At 38.3% G+C, this 25858-nt stretch overlaps 1 protein-coding gene across 4 annotated transcripts in view; it reads left to right on the forward strand.

Moving 5' to 3' along the window:
* grh (grainy head) overlaps positions 1-25858 on the forward strand; it is a 558597-nt gene that overhangs the window by 423627 nt on the left and 109112 nt on the right. For all 4 annotated transcript variants that reach the window (XM_065231285.1, XM_065231293.1, XM_065231277.1 and 1 more), the window contains exon 4: positions 9579-9750. In XM_065231285.1, coding sequence (XP_065087357.1) covers positions 9579-9750 — 172 coding nt within the window. The remainder of the gene's footprint in view (positions 1-9578; positions 9751-25858) is intronic.

Genomic DNA, 25858 nt, shown 5'->3' on the forward strand with positions numbered 1-25858 from the left:
GTAAATTATAAGAATGTCTTGTCTTATGATACTGATAATAATTGAATAAATAATAATAAATAATAATAAATAAAGGAATCAAGAAGAAGAAGACGAATAAGAAATAGAGTAAATGATTTTCCTAGGATGCACCTACATTTTTTAGAGTGTATACATGATTTTCCATCGATCAATTTTGTTAATTTAGGGATCATGGATCATTTTAAATTTGTTTATGGGTAATTCGAAGTACATTTTAACAATTCAGTTGATAAATTTTACATTAAAAATGGATATTATTGATACTTTTTAAGGATTATTCACCTTCTTTTAGGGATTTTCATCGGGATTTTAAAAATAATTTGAGTGTTTCCTAAAATGCGATTTTCAATTTTTTTTATGGATCGATTTTTTATGGATCGATTTTTTTATGGATCGATCGATTTTAAAGGTGCTGCATACTCAGGGCTGCCATATAAATGAACAGGGGTCCATGGTCACATTGCATAAGGTTTTGTTTGTTTCGGCAATGATGGCAATCGTGAAAGTGAGGGGGTCCTGCTTAATTTGTCCAGCAACCCCAGATGGTCTGTGCATTATCGAATTAACTGATTTTTTTTTTAATTTAATAAATAATTTAGTATTTAATTAATCCTAAAATCCGACGATATTGAAATGTCAGCAGAAGAAAGATAACAACATTGTTGATTTTTAAAATTAAAATCAAAAACAAAGATCCTGCACTTGATTTAAAGAAGACGGTGTTATGGCTACTGCTTACTCCGACCACAATGCTTACCATTGTTAAACTAATTTCTACCATAAACAATGTTAATGTATAAAACATATTTATGCTTCATTGGACTTTTGTGCAAGCGAAAGAAATGTACAACAATTTAAATGTTCATAATATTTGCATGTTTTATTCAATCACGATACATAATAATTGTTTGCATCCACTACAAAGTAAAACGCCCGCAAAATTCCAGCGCTCATAGTCAAGACTTACTGCTACTTCCCTATGCCATAAAACCTCCACTACAAATTGTCCCCAATAACCATCAATTGCAATCAAACAAATCGTAATTCGTTATCCGTGTAGGCCGATGGTTTCTTATGCAACCCATTCCCAAGATCCTTCGATTCGCATCTTTGGACCGGGGAATACAGCATAAAATTGGCCCCAAAGGGCAACTGCATGCAAATGAATTCAAACAATAAATAAACTGCACTTGACGCGGTAGTGCTTGGTGGTGGTGGTGGTGGTGGAGCAAGTGATACCGATCTATGCGGCGCGGCGACGGTGTGGTCAACCTACATTATTTCCGACCATCCGACCGAGCACGGTGCACATTCGATGAAAGGAGCTGATTTGCCTGTGCCTCCGGCTGCTGATGTGGGATCATGCCTCACCCGGCAGCATGATAGTCAAAGTCGATCAAATTGAAACTGCAAACACCGTTCGTAACAGAGACAGATCTCCCGAAAGACGGGGACCGAAAAAGTCTAATGTGATTTCCATGTTCCACCTTTTGGATCACTTGTCACACTTGGCGCTCGGGTCGGATTTATTTCCTGTCGGGCTGCTCTAGATTCCTCGATCAAAATGATTGATGTATCAATTTTGAAAGATTTCGTCTCCGACTTTCTTTCGGTGTTTTGTGTGTTGCGTGTTTCGTCGAAGATTTTTTTGTGTGTGTGTGTGTTTGTTATGCCTTCTTGGCATTTTTGTATTTCGATAAGCTAACTAAGGTGGTTGATTGGATCGTCGTTGGATTCCACGGTCGAAGGAGGTTTTATGTTTTTATTATCTCTTCGTTCTGATTAAACTGTTTTTTGATGGACCTCTCCTTGAAGATCGCGGCTGCCGAGGTCCGTGTGGGTTGACATTCTGTGCACAGGAAACGTTTGAAGGTTAATTAGCATTTATCCTCGTGGTACTCTGTTTTCTGTTTTGACGTAAGCGCCATGTTTCCAAATCCCACCGGAAGATGTGTGTTAATTGCCACAATCTTTCTCCCATCGTTGCTGCTATGTTATCGGAAAGTGTCTGACTGAGTTTCCCAAGGGGTGGCTGGCTGGATGGCTGACTGAAGAACACTGCACTGCGAGCGAGTGTGTTTGGGATGTGTAATTGGGAGAAACGAAGGTTGAAATTGAAAGATTAATCCTCGCGCCCAAGTACGAGTGCGTTTTCGACTTCGACTTCCAAGGCAGTGTAGAGCAGTACAGCAGCAACAAGCATCCCGAGAAATGAATGAAAGGAAATTAATCTCGGATTTGAAAATGATCCCTGATTCAATCTGGAAGAGGCGGTGAAGAAAGCGGATTTTTTTTTTTCCTTTTTCAGTTCTATAAATTATTGCAAGTGAATGTTTCGAAATTAAAATAACAGTCGGAGGGAAGTCGGATTCCATCAGCACGCTGCGGCTGCCGAGAAGCTGTAAAAATAATAAATAATAATGAGATATCGCTGCCGGAATTTCCAGCAACTTCCATGCGGAGGTACAAAGAAATATTTAAATTCCATTCACTGCACCTTGAATCCGGCGGGCACTCGGCAAGGCAAAGGGGATGGTAGGTTCAATCCCTCCGGGTGTGTGTACACAAATATTTTCCTCTCTGCCTTAGTTTGTCTAACCGATGTTTGCCTTAAGCTTCCGATTTTTTCTCTTGGCGATGTAAATAAATACTACAACGTTCAAAATAACACAACCAATTAGACCTGAGCGCCAACGCCAATGATCTAAAGAGGCCGCAGTTAAAAAATGATGCAGATTGGAAATTTAACAGTCGGTTTCTTGTCAATAGCTTTTTTACGATATTGGTTAATTCTGGTAAAATATATGAATTTTTATATGAACCATAAATATTAAACAATTTATGTTGATGTTATTTCAGGAAAAGATCAATAGAATCCACACCCTACCGGAAAATGTAAGATTCTGCAACAGATTTAAAAAAAAATGTAAACAGGATTTCTAATGAACAGATTCTGTAATGTGGTCGCCGGAACTTTTTTTTTTAAAATAATTGTGTAATTTTTATTTTATCTAAATATTTTAACCAAGTTAGATTCCTCAAATGCACTGCGGCTAGAAAATTATCTCGTGAAGGTTTTATAAGAAAATATTAATTCAGTGCCAACATTTCCAAGGGCCGTAATTGCATTTGTAAACAATGACTTTAAGTCGTCGATTTCTCGCGAATGAAAGCACACTCATGAAAATGGATGACACCAGCAGGTAGAATAATGTTTCTTCTACCAGCTAGCATTGGTAATTTGGAGGAGTGGGCGTTTATTTGCGAGAAATCGACGGCTAAAGCCATTGACATACACAAGCAATTACGCCCCTTTGAAATGTTGGCACTGAATTGAGGAAAAACTTGGTTATACGCTAACTCATTATAAGAACTGACATTACATTTGGGGTAAGAAACACACTAAGAGGATGTAAGAAATTGATCCTTACATTAACCATTCATTAAGGTGGGTCACCGCAAGAGTGAACAACTCTTAAATGGTTCCATTTGGGGTCCCAAACAACTGTGCAAAATTTGGAGACGATTGGTTTCAACCCGGCTTTCCGCATTGCGTTTGAAATTTGTACGGAAATTAGTATGGAAAAAACCTACTCTTTTGCATTTTCATCCCTAGAGACCACAATTTTGCTTGGACCATGCAACTAATTATGTGAACATATAGTCTATACAGTGCCTAATAATATTTTTCAAGAAATTGCAGTGCTAGAATGCCTTTAAAAAATGTTATAACTGTTAAAATATGTATGGTTTGAATTAAATATCAAAAATCACATTTTCTGCCAACACTGCCGGTTTACCGGAGTTTCTTATCTTATCGATTTGGTATGCTTAGATGAACTATTCAAAACCAATTGCTCAATCTCATAAGCGTAGCTAGGGAGAGGGGAGGCAGGGCTGGTTAATATATCCCCACCCCTCACTCATATCATTGTAAGTTAAGCTCAAACTGAAGACAGCAAAAAAAGGTTATCTTCCATTTAATTCCACTTAATTAATTTTGGTATTCGGTTTTTCCCATCTTCTCGAGTTGGTATGTTCGGATGGGTTATTCAAAACCATTTGATCAATATCATAGGAGTAGTTTTATTAATTAAGTACCTCCTCCCTCTTCCCTACTCTCTAGGTGTAATATACTATGTCAGACGTTTTCAAACAACTCATTGTAATTGTAATGATTATTGGGTAGAGCACTACTTCGGCCTAATCGCGCATTTTGGGTCTATCGAGCAGAAAACATCAATTAAATCCATTGTTTCAGAGTTAACAAGTCAATTATGCGTTTGGTACGACACTTGAGTTCAAAAGCTACCGAACAAAGTCAATGAGAACGAGTGATATGAATGTTTACACCCACCTCAAAAACAAAAGAAGCGCTCCGACCGAATCATTTTTTATCTTCATCCGATAAGCCGAAATGAATTCAATGGCGTTTGAATGGCGTTTGAATGACATTTCAGTGCATTAGGCCTTATTTAGAATCCGTAGGCCGAGTTTGGGGTCAAGAAGTAATGTTAGATTTTTAACAATATCTCAACAATTTGTTTCTCTCTATCAAATATCACGGTACATACGGAAAGGTAAATAAATTTAAAAGTCATCTGCAGTGAAAACATTCAATTTTGTAAAGCAAAATCACTCAAAAACTAGAAGCAAAGGGCGGGTTGTGCGCAACATTAGATCTAAGCCCTATTTCAGTTTAATATATTCTACAATTTCTTAGGGCACTCTTTTCGATGCTGTTGCTCATCGTTGAACTGCGACTTGTTGTTGAATTCGGCCACACCGTTGACAACCTTCCAGGAAACAACTTGTTGTTTCACATTGAAATTGTATTGTATCATTACTCCACTCGTTTTGCGGTTTTCTCATGAAGCCGGTCGTTATTTGTTAAAGGACTATAATAAATGACGTTTGATTTTGATTTAGGTGGGCTACAGCTAAAGTAAAACATAGTCCACTTAAAAATAGCCCAACGAGAGAAATTGTTTGGAATATAACTTCCATTGGTACACCGGCAGTGTTGGCAGGAAAAGTGATTTTAAGCCTTTAAGTCGAAACAGTGATCTTTGAACAGCTATAACTTTTTTAGAGACATTCTAGTATCGCACATCCTTTGACAAAGTTGTTAAGCACTTTTTGGACTATACTTTTACATGATTAGTACCATACATCAAGCAAAATTGTGATCCATAGGAATGAAAATGCCAATAATTAGGTTTCCATACTGATTTCCAAACGTAATGCGGAAAGCCGGGTTACAAAAAAATCGTTCTCAATTTTTGCACAGTTGTTAGGGGCCCCAAATGGAACCAAAAAACCATGGTTCTAAAAAAATGATCATGATGACCCACCCTAATGTTCAAGCCATTTGTTCTGCGTGCACAAACGGTCGCTATCATTGTTGGTTTTACAAGTCAAATCATGCATGCCAACAGCAATCTGTGGATTTTATCAACCTTGGTCCTAAATGCTCACAGATTTCTTTTGAAGTTTCAAATTAATTTTTATACTGATTCATAATGTCTCAAACTTTGGTACAATCCATCCGGATTGGTCAAAGCTGAACGTACCCAAAAATGAGTAAACTATGTTGGGAGGGACAATTGGACAACATCGACACGACAAACTGGATCCAAATGTATACCCAGTTGACCAATCTTAAGCTTGGTAAAAACAAAGTCACGAGTTCAAATCTCACCCCCGGACAAGTCGCGAATGACCCATTAGTGTTAAAGTGACTATAATAATAAAAAAAAAAACTAATGAAAATGTATTTGTTAATTTTTTTTTAAGAAAACGTATCGTCATGATAGAAAAATGTGTAATGGGAAGACATATTAATATCATTGATGAAACTTCTGATCTGAATGATTTATTTGAACTAAAATTTCGATTCCACTACCACCGAAATAGAGCCATCTGTTGAAATATGACACTTTGGATCATGTTCTATTCGGTTCGGCTCGGTGTTCTCGATTAGCCGGATTGAGAGAGACCTAAACACGGCGAGTGAGGCTGAAAACTAAGGCAAAAGGGCAATGATTCGAACTTGAACGTAACAAAATTCATACGAGCGTTCAATTTTTAGTGACCATACTCAAAATTAGAAAATTACCCACAAAAATTAACACATTTTAAATGTTGGTTTTCTGCTTTTGATATTTGAGATTTTTTTTAATAATTTGGGAAATATAATGATATTCTATGGAAATTTGATTCGTACTTTCTTAGTAACAAAAATGAGATAGTTAGTAAACAAAGTTTTCATAATTTTCTATAAGTTCTGACGCTGGGAGGAGACTTTAATTTTCTCTACTCTCAACGTATCAATGTTTTATCACATCTTTTTGAAGCGTTAGAAATTTGTCATTGGCGCTCATAGAACTCGCAACTTCGTTTAAATTTTGTACATTGTCTTCTTGGAATATCTGTAAAGTTCCTGCATTTTTTTATGATAAGCGCAAAAGAAGTTCAATTTTTTTTTCTGAAATGAAAGTAGGCTGTGCCCATGAACAAATGTCACATTCGTTTTTTCCGCTGTAATTTTTTTCTCGATAATTGGCTGCTGATTTGGTACGAACGACTTTAGTGAAAGATCCCACAGAATCGAATTTCCAACTAAAATGCTGGAGCCACAACAGTGCCACAAGCACTTAGGAGGAAGCAATTGAAACAAGCGCTACCAGAGGACCATTTCATATTCAGCCCGTCAAGCAATTGGGATCACTTATTACGCGTCACCATGACTATTTTGGATCAAATAAATGGTTTTGCATTTTGATCCAGCTTGGGAACACGAGAAGGCTGGCTAATTACAGATCATTTGGGTGAGACCCTTCCTTTTTATTTGTTTACATTATTGTTTAAATCAGTATTTATAAAAACGTCAACTAAAATTGAGGAGCTCGGCTAGTTTGGTGGCTGCCACTTTTGTTTACTGAGTAGAAGATCATGGATTTACTCCCAAGCTTCCAAAACAAAACAATTACTATGGTCGCATCGCCTGCTTAAGCGAATCCTGACCCATCTCCTATTAACTATCCCACTCCATAGCATCTATGGGGGCGTCGGTGAGTCGCTGACCTCCCGTTAAGTAGATGTTACATCAACAATATCTTTCCTTTCCCCGTAGCGGAGAAGATGGGCGTGACGGGCATTGGTAATTTTCATGTTTTTCCTGATCTTAACTTTGGTTGGAGAGCTATTCACTCCCAAATAGTTTTCCTTAAGCAATCATAATAAGATCGTTAAAGTAGATACATGACAGTTGCCAGTATGCAATCTACGAAACACTCCACTACAAACGCAATGCAACGCAACGCAACGCAACGCAACAATAATAAGATAGTTAATACCTTAAACATGACTGCAAATTTTTTACTTTTTTTTTTCATGATATGTGCCAGTACCTAATAGTAAAATGTTTGGCGCTTCACCCTGAATGCGAAAGCACTACCCTATTCAGTGAGTTTCTCTAAGAACCCTATTTAGCCTACGGTAAATACCAAGTAGAAGAAAGAGCAAACAAAAACATTCGTTCCCTCCCGCCTGTTCTACCGCTAAATTTTGCTCTTTCTCTCGGAGACCCACAGGGAGTATAAAACTTTGTTACCGCCCGAAATGTTCAACCTTTGGATACGCTGATTTTCATTAAATTCAAAAAAAAAACATCGGTCAGCAAATAACAATCGCCAAGAATGGGGAATAAATAGTGCGTCATGGATGATATTGATTAGATCCAGAAATGTTACACCCCATTATTGGTTTGCAATTAAGTTAATGCCTACGAATTTTTTATGATCTGAAAGATATCGATTTTTCATGACCTTGAGGTTATGTATTAGAATAGTTTAAAAAAATTGTTTGAATTCGTTTTGTAATCTTGTTGATCGGAAGTTAGTCATCATCAAAGTTGTAGCTGAGCAAATGTTCATTAACTACAAGTGTAGTTATCAATCTTTTAATCAGCGTTATATGGTAAAATGCTTTAACAAGAAACAACTTTCAGGATTGAAAATTTCTACATCTATTAAACCTCAATCCCATGAGATTTAAAACAGGGCCGCTCCAACAACAGCCATTAGCATACGCCCCGATGAATAGAACCAATTTGCGCTATTATCCCGAAGACAAACCGTGAAAAATTTCACCCTATTCTTTCCCAACCATATTCATCCAATAATAACACCACAAAACAGCCTTCCTATTTTATCCCGGTAATATTGTGTCATTAATTAACCGTTCGATCGGTCTGTTTAGCAACCATTGCCTTGGGAATAGGGAGGCTGAGTTTGTCAACCAAAAACAACAACGAAACCTATAACAAAATCTTCTGCCATATAAAACACACAAAAAGTTCGGAGACAAAAGGAAATAAGAGCACGCGGGTCGTAAATTTTATAACACCTTATTTTTGTCGTATTTATAGATGACTCTCTGCTGCGTGAAACGGCAATGTATATTTTGGAAGGATTGATTTTTGCGTCTGCCCAGCCGAGCCGGGCTCTGCTTTTGTTTTGTTTTGCTCCACCCAAATGGCACTGTCTGGTGCTGGTCCATGTCCCCGCGGGAGGGAGAAGCTAGGAAGGGGAAGGACAATTTATGACCGTAGTGGCAGTTTTATTCATCTCGAGTCCGCGCTCAGCAGCCCGGCCCGTGAGAGATGAAAAGATGAGAAGTTCAATAAAGATTGGAAAAATTTTACGAGCCTCCGCATGCTGAGGAGCGGTTATCAAGAATTTATGTAAATTCGTGGCTTGATGCTCTGCGAAGAGTGATTTCATTAAGAAATCAGTCCAGGTCCGCTTGGATCGGATCGGTGATTGAGCAGAGGCGGATTTTTTTTTCTCCTGCAGTACCGTAAAGGGAGGTTGCTTCGGATCGTCTCTTCATCGTTTAAATATTCCCTGCTTTTGGCTACCACGAGTTTCAAATCAGCCCGAGAACGGTAGAACTAATTTCGGTTCCATTCACCAACGGAAAGGGTGGTGAAAGGGACGAAGAGATTCTGCCACTGATCCAGATAACGCTAAGTGACGATTAGTACAACGTGTGATTGTTCATCAAGATGGGAACACGCTCGCAAGTGGATCAGCAAAGTGGAGCGCAAGAACCATCATTAAGTCGATAGTAAACTTTATTGCAGCGTTACATTTGCAGCTTAAAACCAAAGTGTATTTAATAATGTCAATAAAATTTATAAAATATTATATACTTTAATTATGTTACAATAAAAGCACCGAGTTAAAGAGAATCGATAAATATAAATGAAAGAAACTGGAGCAAGCGACTTAAGTGTCGCGGCGTAAAATGACTTCGCACATGTTGCGCGCTGCGCCTTAACATCTTACTCGCGCTTATTTCACTCATTCAATCGTCACTCAGCGGAATTAATGAAAAGCAATTGAATCGCGCATACACCAGAACAGCCCATACTAATAGCGACGAGACCCGTCCGTGTACACAATTTATGACGATTGTGAGTACCGAGAGCGCACACTCTTGACTAATGTTTGCCTTCTCTGTTTTCTTCTCTCTTTCTCTCTGTCTCTCAGCAGCCCCGCTACGAAAATGAACGGCCAAACCACGCCTCTGGACGTACCAGGCCTATCGCAAAATGATATACAAGGCATACTGCTTGGTTCACACCCATCATCGCAGTCGATAAATGTCAAACGTGAGCCCGAAGATCTACGTAAAGAGCCGAAAAATCCACGAAGTCAAAAGGTAAGCTCGCCGCGCGCACACACTACACTCAGTGCACAATGAACGTAAATGTACCATTATTTGCTATAGAGGGAGCTGTTTACTCTCTGTTCTCTTTGACATGAATGGTTTTCCATATTGCGAGAGTCTCATTGTTTTCTGTCACAGTTTTGTGAATAAACTTCCCTGTTTAGGTGATGCAGCAGCAACGTCGCACTCAATTGAGATACATTTCGGCTAAACTTGGTAACAACTTGTTAGTTTAGATGGAAATAAACAGTATCCGAAATATCTATAATTGGTGTAATGATGCCGCTCACTTTCAATTAAGCATTGAGCTGGATCATAATTGTTTTTGAATTAAAACAAGGATGAATTAATAACAGGACTTATCTGCTGAAATTACACTTTTTGTAATCAGGTCATTGACGAGTGAAAATTTGACGAAGAGAAAATGGTTTTTGCAATTTTAAAACGATGAAGTACTCCTGTACTACATAGTCACTCAGAGTGCTGTCCTGGTCGTGTTTATTTAGTTAGAAAAGAGGAGCGATTGGCTTCTTTTGGGAAGCTCATTCTAGGCGCTTGCCCGTTGCTCCGCTCCTCTGACTTAAAAAAACACGAGCAGTGCAGTAAATCTGAGTAGCTACGCACAGAGACGTTGAATAGAGACACGCATAGACTGAAGCAAGAAGAACCAAACGAACCGTCAAACGCTAAACCAAACGAGCAAAGTAAATAAACATTACTGTTCGTTCAATTCACCAGAAAGGAGTATTGTTCTCTATGATGATAAAAGTTGATACGGGTAGCCTACATTTTAGGATAAATCTCTTTTTTCTTGACTGGTTTTCCGTCGATCTTGTTTTCCGTACTGAGTACCAATGCCACCGATGGCAGGGAGGCAGAGTTCCCACATCTGAACCCTCCCTATCGACCCATCACATCAACTCATGGACCTTTACAAATCAACGGATTTACTTTCCTTTACGTGATAAGACATTTTATGCCTCAGAAAATCCTGGCGGCGCCGACTGGGATGAACCCAGTCCCTTTGGGTGAGAGACAATCACGCTTACCACTACACCACCGGCGCTGCTGAACTGACTTTTTTATTTAAGATTATATTGCATATATTTCACACCAAAGTAGACTCCTGCGTTGAAAATAATCCCTCAGATTTGTTTTCCCTCAGCCCTCAAAAAATTTAAAAAAATACACCGCTATTATTCTCATATGATATTCTGTTGTAAGATGTAGCGCAATAATACATTTAAAATACCAAATTGTTATGTTTACGGGCCTGTGGTACACACTTAATTTAGCTCGGTAAAATCTCCAACAGCCGATTACCTCGGCATTTACTATTGCTGATATCTCTACAAAATATCTATTTATTACGAGGGGGACGACACATCTAAATCTCAATTCTAGGTGCTCAACAAATCTCACACTAGCTAATCAATCCTTGAAAAATAATGTTTCGCATATACTTGCATCGTGCATCATTTTTTTGCAAGAAATCTTCAGAATTGTCATAAAACTTCTTACTATCTACTCAGCGTGCGCGCAACAATTTTTCCTTCATCGTAGATAGAGTCGCCCCTTCGATTTGTTAGCTGATATCTCAGCAAAATCTAATTTGTTAGCTGAGTCTAAGCAATTGTTTTACTGAATCTCAGCAAAATAAATTGCAGAACTAGCTGTTGGAATCTCGGCGAAAAAAATTAAGTGTGTACAAATTACTTTTTTGTTGTTTTGTAACTTTTAAATAATTTTGCGTGAGAATCGTCATCGTCACGGTCGTAGTGGCAACCGTAGTTATCAAAAAGACGTGGGTTCAATAAAAAGTTCCTTCACATTAAAAAGCTGTGGGCGTGCATTGCATTTCTGTTCTTCTTTTTCTAAGCACGACCACACTATTTATCAAATCAACTCCATTTGAATAGAAATTTTCACGTCCGGTTATATTGGAGCGATATTTGAGAGCATATAAGTGAAAATCCGTGGAAGATACTTAACAAATAGCTGTCAAACTCATTTTGACCGATCTAATTTCTTACTTTTAGTAGGTTAGTCAGAGGAAAATAATTAACAACTTTACACGGTGATGCACCCGCTAGTGTGCGTGCGTTAAACGTCACTAATCTCTATAGCTAGGAGCTCGGTGGCCTAGTAGCGTAGCGACCGATTTTTCTTACAGAGCAGAAGAGTGTAGATTCTATCCCAAGCCTCTTTACACTACTGAATTTTGAGGGTGGCATCACGCTTCAAAAGATAGCATCAAATCCAAAGTGAATCCAGACGTAATTTACCCTTCCCCCTATCAAAAATGTGGTCTCTAGTAACAAGCAATCCTTTCGCTCTCCGATGACCGTAAGGACATAGCCTGAGCCGTTATTGACCATGTAAATTAATAACCTTCAAAACATGTTCAGATGAAATGCTTAGCTAATACCGAGCTCTTAAAGTGCTAATTTGAGCTCTTAAAATGTAACGTCAATTATACATGGATTCTAGATTTCTAAATAGAGCTGGAATAAGGGCGTAACAGCTTTTGTAAACAATGACTTCTATCGATGATTTCTAGGAACTCAAGCCACGCCCACGCAGACCAACATAACCATCAGGTAGGGGAAGTCTTTTCCTACCCGATGAGGATGTTGGTTTGCGTGGGCGAGCCTTGAATTTCAAGAAATCATCGATAGAAGTAATTGTTTACAAAAGCTGATAGGCCCTAATTCCAGCTTTATCTAGATTTGTTGTGTTTGAAGATAACGAACTAGACACAATTTTCAACATGCTGAGTTTTAAGGAAATTGTCCAGGCATGACATCGTGAATGACGGCTTTGGTCTTGAAATCCTTGAGTACTCATTTTTTGCATGAGGATACATTATGTTTCAGAGCATCGATTAGCCTCATTTGAGCGCTCACGGATTTTGTACTCCCTGATAATAGGTATAGGTATTTCCGAAGCCCGCATTTCCCCTATAATGTAAAGCTGAATGTTGTTTACGTGTGTTTGTTTCAGAAATTGAGACATAGGGGAAATCGCCATTAATGTTGGCCTATGGATCTAAGATCGGGCCCATCGCTAAAAATCTGCTATTTATCAATTTTATCTAGATGAACGCGTCATTGGGACGGTACTAATGGATATTTTTGGTCGCTATTGAAAATTTAGTCGATTTCTGAATTTATGTATGGGCCCAAATTAGGGGCATTTAGGCCGACATTACATCCATTTCCCCTATTTTTTAAAAAAAGAGGTCTGGAGATAACTCTAAGGTAGTTCTGTTGAAGCTTCTATGATATTAATAAATAGAATTCCTATAATGTGAAAATAGTTCCCAATAAAATCTTTATTAAATCCCTGAGAATCTTGCGTAAAAATCAATATAAATTAAGAAGAGTGGATGGAGAATTCTGAGGATAATTCTAAAGGAGCTCTGATGATTAACTCAACGAATTTCTGAGAGCATTTGTAAGGAATTTGGTGGAAAGAATTCAAATAATATTGATAATATTCCAAAGGAAGGCTGAGGATAAATCTGAAAGAATTCTAAGGCAAGTTTCATAGGATTTCTGAAGATAATTAAATGGAATTTCTGTAGAGAATTACAATGGATTTTTTTAGCACCGCAAACCGTTCCTGTTAGTAGTCCAGTGGTTGCTGGTCGTCATTTGCACGTGACCATGTCTATTTTCACCGCCTCATAATTTAGCACATGCATTACTTCCTTTGTTACCTTGCTGCTGTCTGCCGGTGCCTTTTGTCTTGCATAAGAAGCAGTTATGTGTATTTCCAACGTATACTCTAGGGGAATCCCTTCCGAGTGATGACAATAAGCGAGGAGAAAATCTTCTTTTTCTCGCCCATGTATACATCTCGCACACCTATGTACATGTCGATGCCCAACTCGGCAAGGAATATCTTCCGGATGACCAACGCCAGAGCACGGTCAGAATCCTCCGTAAATCGTACACACGTAACGCTTTCTGAAGTTGATTGATCTACAGCGGTGGTTTTCCAACGGCGCCGGTGGTGTAGTGGTAAGCGTGACTGTCTCTTACTCCAAAGGGCCTGGGTTCAATCCCAGTCGGCGATTTCACATAAACCAGCAGTGTTGCATACAAGCTTGCAAACAATTTTGTTGTTTATGCCGACGTTAGCTTAAAATTTAACGATGGGAGATATTGCGCAATCAGTGTTAACTCAGCTGTGGACAAAAGCAGGCCACTCTCGATAAGTGTCAAGCAATCTTCTGTTTGCGCGGCAGCAACCTTTGTGTGGTCTTCCTCATTGCTCTTCATCAGCAGTTCTTTCGTTCGATGCGTCGTCGACTTTGGAAAGCAACCGTTTCGTGATGAGTATGTGAGTGATGGCGACGTTTTGCGTCCATTGCTGCAATAGAAGCGCTCTACCCCCCGTTGGCGATACTGCCATACAATGAAACATCTGTAAGCGGATCCCGTTCTGATGGAGGAGGCTTATTGGATAGCGGAAGATAACGTGTTTGTTGTGTTGTACCTATTGACTATAGTTTGAAGATGTTTTTACAATGATCAAGAATCCTCGGCTGTATAGATATTGCGCGATGATTAAAATTCAGAATTTTTTCTGTGCATGGTCTTTTTGTGGCCATCTTGAAAAAAGGCTTAATGATGCAAATATCATAATTTTGAACAGAGAGATATGGGAGAGAAGCTTTAAAACGCATATATTGTTCGAATCATGTACTTTCAATTAATTTGATTGCATCCGTGGAGGATAAAAAGTTTAAATCTAACTCTAACTACTGTCAGCAATTTTTTTTTTTTAGTTTTGAGTGTTTAATATAATACGTCTTTGAGAAGCCCTTGCGTTTTTCCCCGTATCATCGAAAAATTAATAAAAGCTGTATTTGAGAAATAGAAACATTTAAAAAGTTCAATTTCATACCTCACCGTCTAAATTTTCCAAAAAAATTCCAGAGGACAAGTTTTAAACGCGTATTGGTGTACATGTGTGAAATTTACTCAGCTTCAACTTTGCTCTATTAAATGAAAGCAACAAAAGTTATCAACGGTTCAAGACACTGATGTCTTATGATCATGCTCAATCAATTGCTAAGTAGGCAACAAAGCAGCTGATTGACAATGTCATGGTATAACCAAAATCTTAAAAAATTAATAGCTATTTCATTTGACGTTTGACTTTGTAGCCAATAAAATTTCCTACAAGAAAGTTATCAATTTATCAAGGCAATCAACAAAAAGTGTGGATTTCCCATAGTCATTCCCATACAAACTTCAAATGTTTTGTGGGAAGCAACTCAGAACCCAATTTGGAACAGTGGAGGGAAAATTTTCACGGTGCTAGAGGTTTAAACCGGGTCTACTGCCTTGGTATGCACGGGCAGTTCTAAAAACTTCCTGTAACTCAAATATAAGCTTCTATTTTGTGTGGCTTGTACAAACACACAAATGGGTTTTTATTTCACCGAAACTGAATATTAACTATCATACCTCATCGTCAAAAAACTATCCCGTCCCAATTCAAAATATTTTCAGAAAAAAGAGGTCCTAAAAAATCCTTTAAAGTTCATCAAAACTTGAGATGTAGATAAAAAATCTGTTCAGAATTGACGGAGTTATGAAAGTTTTAGAACTTTTCAGAATCCGGCGTTGAAAGTTTGAGAGTTAAACATGTTTTCAAATAATTGATTAATATGTTTTTTCAACATTCAATTGAAAAAGACTGTTATATCAAATTGAATGTATCATGTAAATATTATATAGAAGTTAAGACTTAATCAGATTTGATTCCTCAACTCAGCACCAAAAAACCACATTATCAGCCAACTAGTAATAATGTAAGCTCAAAATGTTCCATCTACATTACTAACATAATTTGAAAATAGATACCCGCTTAGACATACACACTAAGAAATAACTAATTTTACTCGTGACGGAATCCGTCTTTGACATAAAAGATGAGACGTAAACAAACATGTCATGTAATATTAAGTGCTTCGAGACTGGAAAGTTTGAAAGTACGTTTGATTGAGCTGAATTTCTAGTCTATTATGACTCAATTTTATGTCAAAATTGACGCTCGTATATGTCAGTCTCAGAGCACCTAAATTTTCATCAATTTTTTTAAGTGTATACAATTACGTAAATTTTTTACAGACAACGAACAATGAATTATCGGCTCGGTAATGCTAACGTGATTGAGCTCTTCATATAAACGAACTAGATTAATAAAAGAGAAACCCAGAATATACTGATTTTTATTATATAAACAGCTATAATTTACTTAGGGCCCTCGTGTTAGCCCTGGATTCCCTCATTATTTGTCTTATCTATAACACACACTTCAATGGAAAACTTCCATGTAGTTTTCACATAACTTTCATCTGCTTACATAATTGGAAATTGTTCCACAAAATCACATAAACCATTTGTGTCCAATAAAATCAATATGACTTTTTACACAGAATCCATGCGATCACATGCATGGAATATGAAATCTAGAAGAAAATAGAAGTACTGTTTGTTATTGAAAAAATATTATAAACGTTATGGTTTTTGATGGAAACTACATGAATACTTTTTTCGGTACGGCTATCGTAAATAACCAGATTTGTGCTGGAATGTCCCACAGTAGTTATCGGTCAAAAATATTGTCATCACAAATTTCCAACGTCCACCAGTCACACACAGTCATCGCGCTAGTTGACCTCCCTCGAGCAGGTAATAAAGTGAAAAACACCATGATGATGACCACACCATCATCGTTCTGACGTTCGCACCGATTCCCACCGATAATGGTGGAACTTTCCAACCAACCTGGTCGCCGGCTGTACCGATGAGTGATGGTGACGAGAGCGCGCGCATAGTTGCGATGAGTAGCATGTCCGTTTCCTGTCCCTTCGGCGCTAGACCTAATGTTTATTTGGGGATGAATGCGCTGCAAAGTACACCTCCCAGCTATGTACCTACTTGTTATGATGTACATACACGCATATGCGACAAATGGCGAAGGGCGGGCGATGAGAAGAAAAAAAAAGTAGCTTGTAAGTCTCGGTCTTTGACAAGCTCGTAAAAACTCTCCAAAGACATTACATTCATCGTCTGCAACGACCCCACCTCCCCCGGAGCGGAAAAAAAACGCCACAGTATATTAAATGTCGTGATTACACGATAAAGTCGTCGTAGTCGCACGCACCTTTTCGAGCTTCTGCTCCTCGGTAGACGTTGTTCATATTGCTTTACGTTCATTCCCGGGGGCTCAACTGCTGCCGAGTCGTTGTAAGTCGCTATGGGAAAAGAGATTTATTTTTAGCGCTTGTTTGAAGAGGGTTTTAAGGCTTTTTTACGAGCTCTAGTTGAGCGGTCGTCATCGTCGTCTACGATTGTGGGGAACCGGGCGGCTTGCGCGCGAGATTCTGACAGATTAGTCCAGAACCGCAGCGTAGCGTGAGATCTCACCTGGGTGACCTGGCTTTTCGGGAATAGTTATAATGCGTGAAAAATGAGATTGCGTGTAAACCGCTTAATTTTGAGTGTCGTAAAACCGGTAGTTCCCATCTCTTGGAGGTTATGCGTTTTGAAAGACTTTTCCTATCTAGCTGCCAAAAACTACAGTGACTCGCATGTCCTGAAAGCAGGTCGCATGCAGCCGGTTCGTCACTTACCGCCCACGCACTGTTCAGCTCTTTCGAATAACAGCTGCCGTCACAAAAACAAAACCTCACTGGTTATGGCACAAACTACCGCACGGTATCAAATGATCCAAATTGCCACCGACGTCAACCGATTATTGCATTATTATTGCGTCATAAATTGACGCCGAGATAGATCTTGAGTCACCCCTGCCTGTTTCTGCAGCAAAAGTGAAATTGCAACCCCTCTATATTTTTGTTTTCGCTCATATTCCAACCACTGTTGAGAGCTATTCAATACCATTATCGCATCAATAAATGCGACACAAAATAAAAGCACCTCTAGCAGACATTGTTCGATCAGAGCAAAGAAAAGTCTGCTGAAAGGATTGTAGCAAAAACTGCCATCCATATACTGCAACTGATACTCACTTCTTACCCCGTCTTTACTTACTTGCTTCTGTTTCGGTGCGATTATTGAATAACAATCGACGTCGAAATATTTAAACACATATTTGCTTTTATTTCGGCTTCTTTGCTGCAATCCTACCCGAGTACCTGTCTGTCTGCTATGAAGCCAATCAAATTGTAACCCTCGATCAAGTGAGCACATACAAACGCTTAACAGTAACCTACACCAACACAAGGCAGACGATAGTGCAACCTTAATTCAGTTCGAAAGGACCTTTCGTCGATACAACAAAGTATCAATAGCGCCTCATGAAGACAGGACACCGACCGAAAGAGAAGGGGTCCCACTTCTCATTCTCCTTCGTTGATGAATAAAAAAAAAATCTCGAGATGAATTGAGGTGGGAAATGCAAAATATAAAATGTTTGCAAACACAACAAGTGATCTCGATTTCATAATTTATCGATCTCGATCTGTTCGCAGTGTGCAGTGTAGCAGTGTATGGCATCCATATATTTTATTTTTTTCGGGGGTCTCTCACCTTTCAGGTGTACGTACCTAGGCTCACACAAAAAAGAGAACGGTTCGGGAAAGGAAAGTGCTACTTTTCATTTAAAAATTGGGCAGGTTGAGTGTTCAGACTGCGGCTCGCGGGAGCGAAGGAATACTGGGGGTTCGTGCCGCCAATGGAAAGGATACACGAGCCTTTAATTAGCGAAGGGATTTTTTCGATACGGTTGCTTGCTGTAGAATGGTTTCGGACTTGGATGGCGGGTGGTGCAAGTTTCGTAATGATGATAGTACTTTTACCGAAAGTTTTTCGACCATATTTGGACGTGGGCGAACAAAACGATTCCGTTGGCACGACGGTAATTGATGGGAAATGATTTCTGCGAAAACATTCTGTCAGTTTTTTGAGGTAGCCTAATGAAAATGTGAGTGATGAATAATGAGAACGGTCACTTATGCAGTGTCCATCAGGATTGCATACCTTGCTATTTCGAAGGATTACAGTAAAGGGCCATCAAGTGGATGAATGATTCGAAATCCGTAAACTGATTAGAAAGCCGTATATGTAAATGTATTCATTTTGAACCACTTTACAGATATGTGGCTTTCGGTCCCGCATGGCAGCAGATTAAAAATTCGTCGGAAAATTTGGGTATTAACTGGAATTCGATTGTCGACATTCAATCTCAAATCTAATGCATGGTTAAAATCGGGAAGTAAGAAATCAGCTTGGGATTGCTTTGACGTAAGAAAAATTTTATGTAGTCAAAATAAAGGTTTGTTATAAAACTTTCATAAAAATGTATTACAATATTATTCTGATGGGTTTCTGATTAATCAATCCATTGAATTGGTAGATGAACCTGACGAAATAAAACAGCCAGTTAATAGTAGTTGTAGATTTGAAGTTTGTCAACCAATTACATTAGATGAACTCAGAGTTATTTGTTTTTCATTAGGAAAATAGGCTGGAGTAGATAATGTTGATGCTGGAGTTTTTCAAAATTGCTTTCATGTCATTGGCCACATTTTGCTGGACCTTATTAATGAATCATTGCAAACTGGACATGTGCCACAAATTTGGAAGGAATCCTTAGTAGTTCCTATTCAAAAAGTTGCTGGACCGATTAAAGCCGACGAGTTTCGTCATATCAACATGTTGCACACATTAGAGAAAATTTTAGAACTTGTTCTTAAAGGCCAGCTGTTGGAGTATTTAAATAGTAACAGTTTGTTGATACCAGAACAATCGGGATATCGGAAAGGTCATTCTTGTGAAACCGCGTTGAATTGGGTAAAAACGAAGTGGAAAAATAACTTGGAGTGTAAAGATACGATTGTTGCAATTTTTTGGATCTTAAAAGCGCTTTTGAAACAATTTCTAGGCCCTTATTGTTAAGATCAATCAAGCGCTTTGGAATTACGAGTACTGCATATAAATGGTTTTAAAGCTATTTGTCTGACAGAACTAAACGGACTGTTTTTAATGATTCTGTTTCCAGTCCCGTGGGGATTACCCTTGGAGTGCCCCAGGGAAGTGTATTAGGGCCCCTGTTATTTATTATGTGTATTAATGACTTGCGACGTGTTTTACGATTTTGCGACACTAATCTTTTTGCAGATGATACTGTGTTATTCATTGTAGCTAAGGATTTAGATGATGCCGTTTTACACTTGAATGAAGATTTACGTTCTCTTAGTAGATGGTTGAAGTATAAGCAGTTGAAATTGAATACAAGTAAAACTAAATTTATGGTAATTTCGTGGAATCGAGTAAATGAGAACGTCGCTATTGTAATTGATAATGAGACTATTGATCGCGTTCGGGAGATTAAATATCTTGGCGTGATTATTGATAACACACTTAAGTTCAACTCTCACATTGACAATGTCATCAAGAAAATTTCCAAGAAGTATGGAATTCTATGTCGACTGAAAAACGATTTAACTATTGCCATTGACATACAGCTATACAAATCAATCATCCCTCCTCATCTAGACTTTTGCCCTTCCATTTTATTTCTGGCCAATGCAACACAAATATCGAGATTACAGGGCTTGCAGAATAAAATAATGCATTTGATTTTGAGATGTAATAGATTCACTTCCTCAACTTTGATGTTAGACGCCTTACAATGGTTGTCGGTGAAGCAAAGAATTGTATATTGGACTATGATGCTCATTTTTAAAGTAGTTAACGGTTGCTGCCTCGATATTTGTGTAATCGAATTGAAAGAGGAAGTGACTTTCATAGATATAATACTAGAAACGCGGTTGAAATAAGAACACCACATTTCTTGACTTGTGCTTCACAAAATTCATTATATTATAAAGGAATAAATGTTTTCAATTCGATGTCTAGACATATCAAACGTTTAGCAACACTTACAGAATTTAAAAGACACTGCATTTCACACGTTAAAACTGTCTTTTGAACAGTTATCCAGTGATTTTTTTTTTTTATGAATTGACAAATTATGTATCTTGACGAAGTTATCTCTAACGGATTATTTTATATGGATAGCTGTCATAACGACTTTTTAATACTATTTCTGTTCTCCACGAGTAGGCAAGGAAAATCATTTGCACTCATTTGCCTCTAACTTTTTTCATCAACAGCATTCCGCAAAATGATGTATAGAGCTTTTGTAGGTTCTGTTATTAGCTACAACTTTTGCTCATACCTTAAATCTATATTTATTATACATCCGAACTAGAGCGGGCAGAACTTGTTACTGTTTTTCAGTGAATTTAAAACACATTCACTGAAAAACAGTAGTGGTTTCTGTTCGCTCTGGTTCGTCATGCATAAGAAAAACGGATTTGACTTGTTAACAAAAGTAGTAGCTAATAACAAAACCTACAAAAGCTCTATACATCATTTTGCGGAATGGTGTTGAAGAAAAAAGATAGAGGCAAATGAATGTAAATGAATGCACGAGGGTGATGATGGATTTTTAATATTTGATTTAATAGTAGATTAATTAAATAAAGAGTAGTCTACAAAGGTTTGAGCCTCACGCACGTATTACGGATATAGCGGACTGAATTTAAAATTTGATTAAAAAAAAAGCAATTTTGAAGCAATTTGGAAGATACCTTGAGTTAGTAGTATGTTTTCTGGCAAATTTTGGGGGTTCGTGAGCATTCCTGACATTGCTGAAAATTATGATAGCATCAGATTGCGGGGTCACTAGTGTAATAAAATGCTTTGTTGATTGTTCACTAGCTCTTGATTGCTTGTAATACTTATGAATATTTTAGGTGGACGAAAAGGCGAACTAAGAAGTGGACGCCTGAGCTTTTCTACATTTATATCGCTGTGAAGCAACTGTAAACTCTAGAGGGAATTTATATATGTAACTGAAACCAGTTCGATTTTGTTTGCAAACCTGGTTAAATTGTCATATTTAATTATCTTAAAGATAAATCATCCAGCTCAAACCTGTGTAGGGGTAAGAGGTGGGACCATCATCATCATCATCATCATCATCATCATAAAATCGAGAACATTCTGTAAAATTCCTGCCGTCATATGTAACGCACGCTGCTGGTAACCTCAGCATGACTCAGCGGTCCGTCAAATCCAGCCAACTCTGTCACCTAACCAGGCTTCTTCAACTTCCGCTTTACAATTGGGTTGTTTAACTTCGAATAATATACCGATTTTTATACATCATCTCATAGAGCTTCGTTTTCTGAGCACAAAGATATTTTTATCAATCCCGCATACATTCATCTCGATTTTTAAATCAAGATTTAAATTTTTGATCGTTGACACTAAATCTATTCGTTGACAGGTCGCTTCCATACAAAGTCCCATCAAGGGGCGCTAAGATGGTGATTTTTGTTAATGTAATCGTACTTATTTAAAATAGTTCCAGTGTACCGAAATTGATGAAATTTTGGATTTCGGGTCCATTTTTAATGCAGATAACGAATATGTAATTACCTCAACCCAATTTCCCAAAGTGTTTCGATTTTGTGACAATTAATATTCTTTTTGATTAAATCCACACACTACGAAAATGTCATGTAAATGTCCGTGCCCTGAGATCAACACATGCAAGCGGTCCAAATGACATAAGAATCAGTTGAATGAAACGAGAATATCAATTCAATCAAGCGTACTTTTCGTCGAGTTGCGTATGTTTCGGTTTGGGAACACTTAATTTTACATGAAATGTTTGTTTACGTTCCATAATTTACGTCAAAGATGGATTACGTCTCGTGTAAAAATAGTTATTTCTAAGTGTGCACCCCGTTATTGTCACTGTACCACTAGAGATCATCTTTACTGTAGTGGCAGCTTGCCAAATCCATCCAAAATGACCGATAGAATATGATTTTGTAGGCTCCCATGCTTTACATCTTTTGAGTCCATCGTCTTGCTGTCAAATCAGGAGTTTTCAGGCAAATTTATCAGCGAAAACTGACTTAAACTTGCTAGAGACATCTCTTGTTGAGACAAGATAGAATTTTGATGTAGATTTGGACAATTTTAAAGTTTTCGCTACTTTTACAACTAACCTCGTCAGATTTTCGATCAATGATTTCCAAGATTAATTTTCTTCTATCGTCTTCCATCTGGTACAACTTTTTGTAACCTGCTTGTTTCGAGACAAAATGCTAAGCACTGAAAAAAAAATGCAGTCAAAACATTATAAGATCGACTACTAGGAGTGGTTACTAAACTGCGCCTCCGGATTCTTATTGGATTACGCTTTACGGAATTATTTAATTATATCCAATAATTTGATTATTTGATAATAGTCAATAATTGGAATCCGTTAGGGAACCTTTCTCAAGATTCGTTTCGACAATCAAATATATATAGTATATATGGCATTGCAAAAGTTTACGAGTAAAAATTTGTTTTCACGAGCATTTTCATGAGCTATATGTGTAAAGAAAAAAGAAAGACTCATTAACGTGGCTTTTACGTCAAAATTTTTGAACCAAAAATAATTAAAATTTGAGGGTTTGTTTTTGTCGCTGTTACAAATCAAATTTGCCCAGATTGTACTTAGCTGTTTAAAGTCGAATGAGTTAAACGCTTTACTAACGAGTTTGGAATTCGTCAGTTGTAACAATTACTCTACCTTACAAGTTATATATAAAGTTGCTTTTGAAATTACTTGCTGCGAATCAAGGAATAAATTTAAAAACTTCATAAATATAAGCAAGTTGCATCCGGTAATTTCGCCGGTAAAATTATTTTCACGTCATTTATCATATTGCCAATTCTGATCGATTTGAGTTCAAATTATTTTCCTATATTTTGCACAAACTAAAAATGTTTATCCAATTTTGCTTTTCTGTTTGTTTTAATCTGACAGATTTTTGAGAGTGGAAATCATTTTCACCATTGTACACACATTATTGACCATCACTAATACGACCTTCAAGGACCGAAAAATATTCCAATCTTTGGCGTTCTTAAGGGCTGCTGAATATAAGCTTAGAATGTACTTTTGCTCTAACACCTCACGTTTCTCAGGTTTCACTCTCTTAATGAGGCTGTGCCGACCTACAAGCGCATATGAGATCAGCGAGCTTGCAATACGGAGGAGCTCCCACAGCACCACCCAAGTATTAGAAATATCATTGAAATGCAGCCAGCCTGTATCTTTTGAAATAATATGAAACAACACGTAGAAAACCACCAGTTTAAGACATATTTATCTTCAAAATTTACAAAAACAGCTAAAATTAAATAACTCAATAATCTTTGAGATTTGATCATAAACGAAAAACATTTTTTTTTTTTCATCAAATATGATCCTCTTCCACCTCTTAAAATATTTGCACTAAGGAACCAAACACCCTGTATAGAGGTACCAGACATGTTTTGCAGGGTCAGGTACTCTATTGTGATGTATGAGAAAGGGAATGCTAGATATCACATGTTTGAAGTAAATCATGGAACGTAAACAAACTTGTAATGTAAAAATAAGTGTAGCAAAACCGAAACCTACGCAACTCGACGAAAAGTAAGTTGGATTGAATTGATTTTCTCGTCTCTTTCAACTTAGTATTATGTCATAAGGGTCGCTTGCATATGTCGATCTCAAAGCACCGAAATTTGCATGACTTTTTCGTAGTGTGTATGTTGACAGCACTGTCCTCTGTTAACAACTAACGAAAAGCAGTTTATGCCTAATTTCCGATAGCTATCGCCACAAACAACGGTAGTGACATCCGATGGCCAATAAGTGCAGAACCATATCCATCGGCTCATTCAGATATTTTGCGCGCCGCAGATTTCCTTCGATGATCTCCGGCATTCTCGTCAACGCTTCTATAGTGCATTTTGTAATTCCCAGAACAAGAAGGTCATTCAGTCCCGTTTCCAGAATCTAACCCTCAATTCTTCACGGAACCACAGCACCGTCGACCATCACACAATGAACCTTGATCTACAACAGCAAGCCCATGATCCCGACCATTGTCAACCATCAGAGCCATAATTTCGGGTAGCGCACACATGACTTCCCCGAAATCACAAATCCCCCCTGCCCCTCTCGCCGGGTAGTGTTCCACATTTCTCGCGAACTCGTAAAACCACTGCTACGCGTCTCGTAATCTTCAAATAATAATTTTATTAGCGCACTTTTTGTCGTCCTCGTCGTCATCAAGCAGCCACACAACTTTTATGACTCACAGCCTTGTTAGTTGTTTAATGGCGCGTCGTCACTCTATGTGTGTCGTCTTCCGTTTTATGTTGCAGTGTGTTTGCCTGCAAGACATAGGTAGGTAGGTACCTACACGGAAAGCCATCGGGGCCGGGACAGTTTCGGTGGAAATTTGAACGGCAGCAAATTTGTCTATTCTTAACCGGCTATAATGGGAGCTGCTATCAGGACCTTGTCCGACGACGACGCTAAGTCGCATGCTGGTTAATGGGAATTGTTCTACCTCTCTCTCTGTGTGTGTATTCGTGTTCTGTCTAAGGCCGCGTTGATGACGACGATCGACTAGGGACGACTGTTGCCACCTCGCTCTCTCACCGGAAGACAGGCTTCAGGTGACTTTTTGTCGCTGCCTGGCTCTCTATACACTAGCATAAAAGGGGGAAGACGGTACAATATGTAATAGCGCGACTGGCAGCGTGTAAACGCGTATCGTCTTCGTCAGTAAGTTGCGTATCACACTCGGCGTCGTAGGTAAAAGGAACAAGAAGCCTTCGGGACGCACCGATCCAAGAAGGAACACCACCAACAACAAAACGACCGAGAAGAGGTTAACGACGAAGTGAGCCGGAGTGTATAATATGTTGTGTTTTTTTTTTTCGTGTTCGTTGTAACTTTACCTTTGCTCGCAAGTTTATTGTGCTTTGATTACACCGAGTTGATTTAGTCTGTCATAAGACGTTGATGAATCGAGATCGGTACGCGAGCTGCGCAGAATGTGTTTATAGTCGAGTTGTGAGAGCGCAGTTGGCTGCCGAGCATATCAGTGAGTGAATACAATCGGTTCGGGTGTTCGGTTCTCGTTTACGAAGAAACATTTGGTGGGTCGGTGAGTGACAGAAACACCGATCACTCGTTCTCTCCG

Source organism: Ochlerotatus camptorhynchus, unplaced genomic scaffold, assembly GCF_037179485.1.
Source record: "Ochlerotatus camptorhynchus isolate MF236.1 unplaced genomic scaffold, CSIRO-AGI_Acam_v1.1 ptg000033l, whole genome shotgun sequence".
Lineage (NCBI taxonomy): Eukaryota > Metazoa > Arthropoda > Insecta > Diptera > Culicidae > Ochlerotatus > Ochlerotatus camptorhynchus.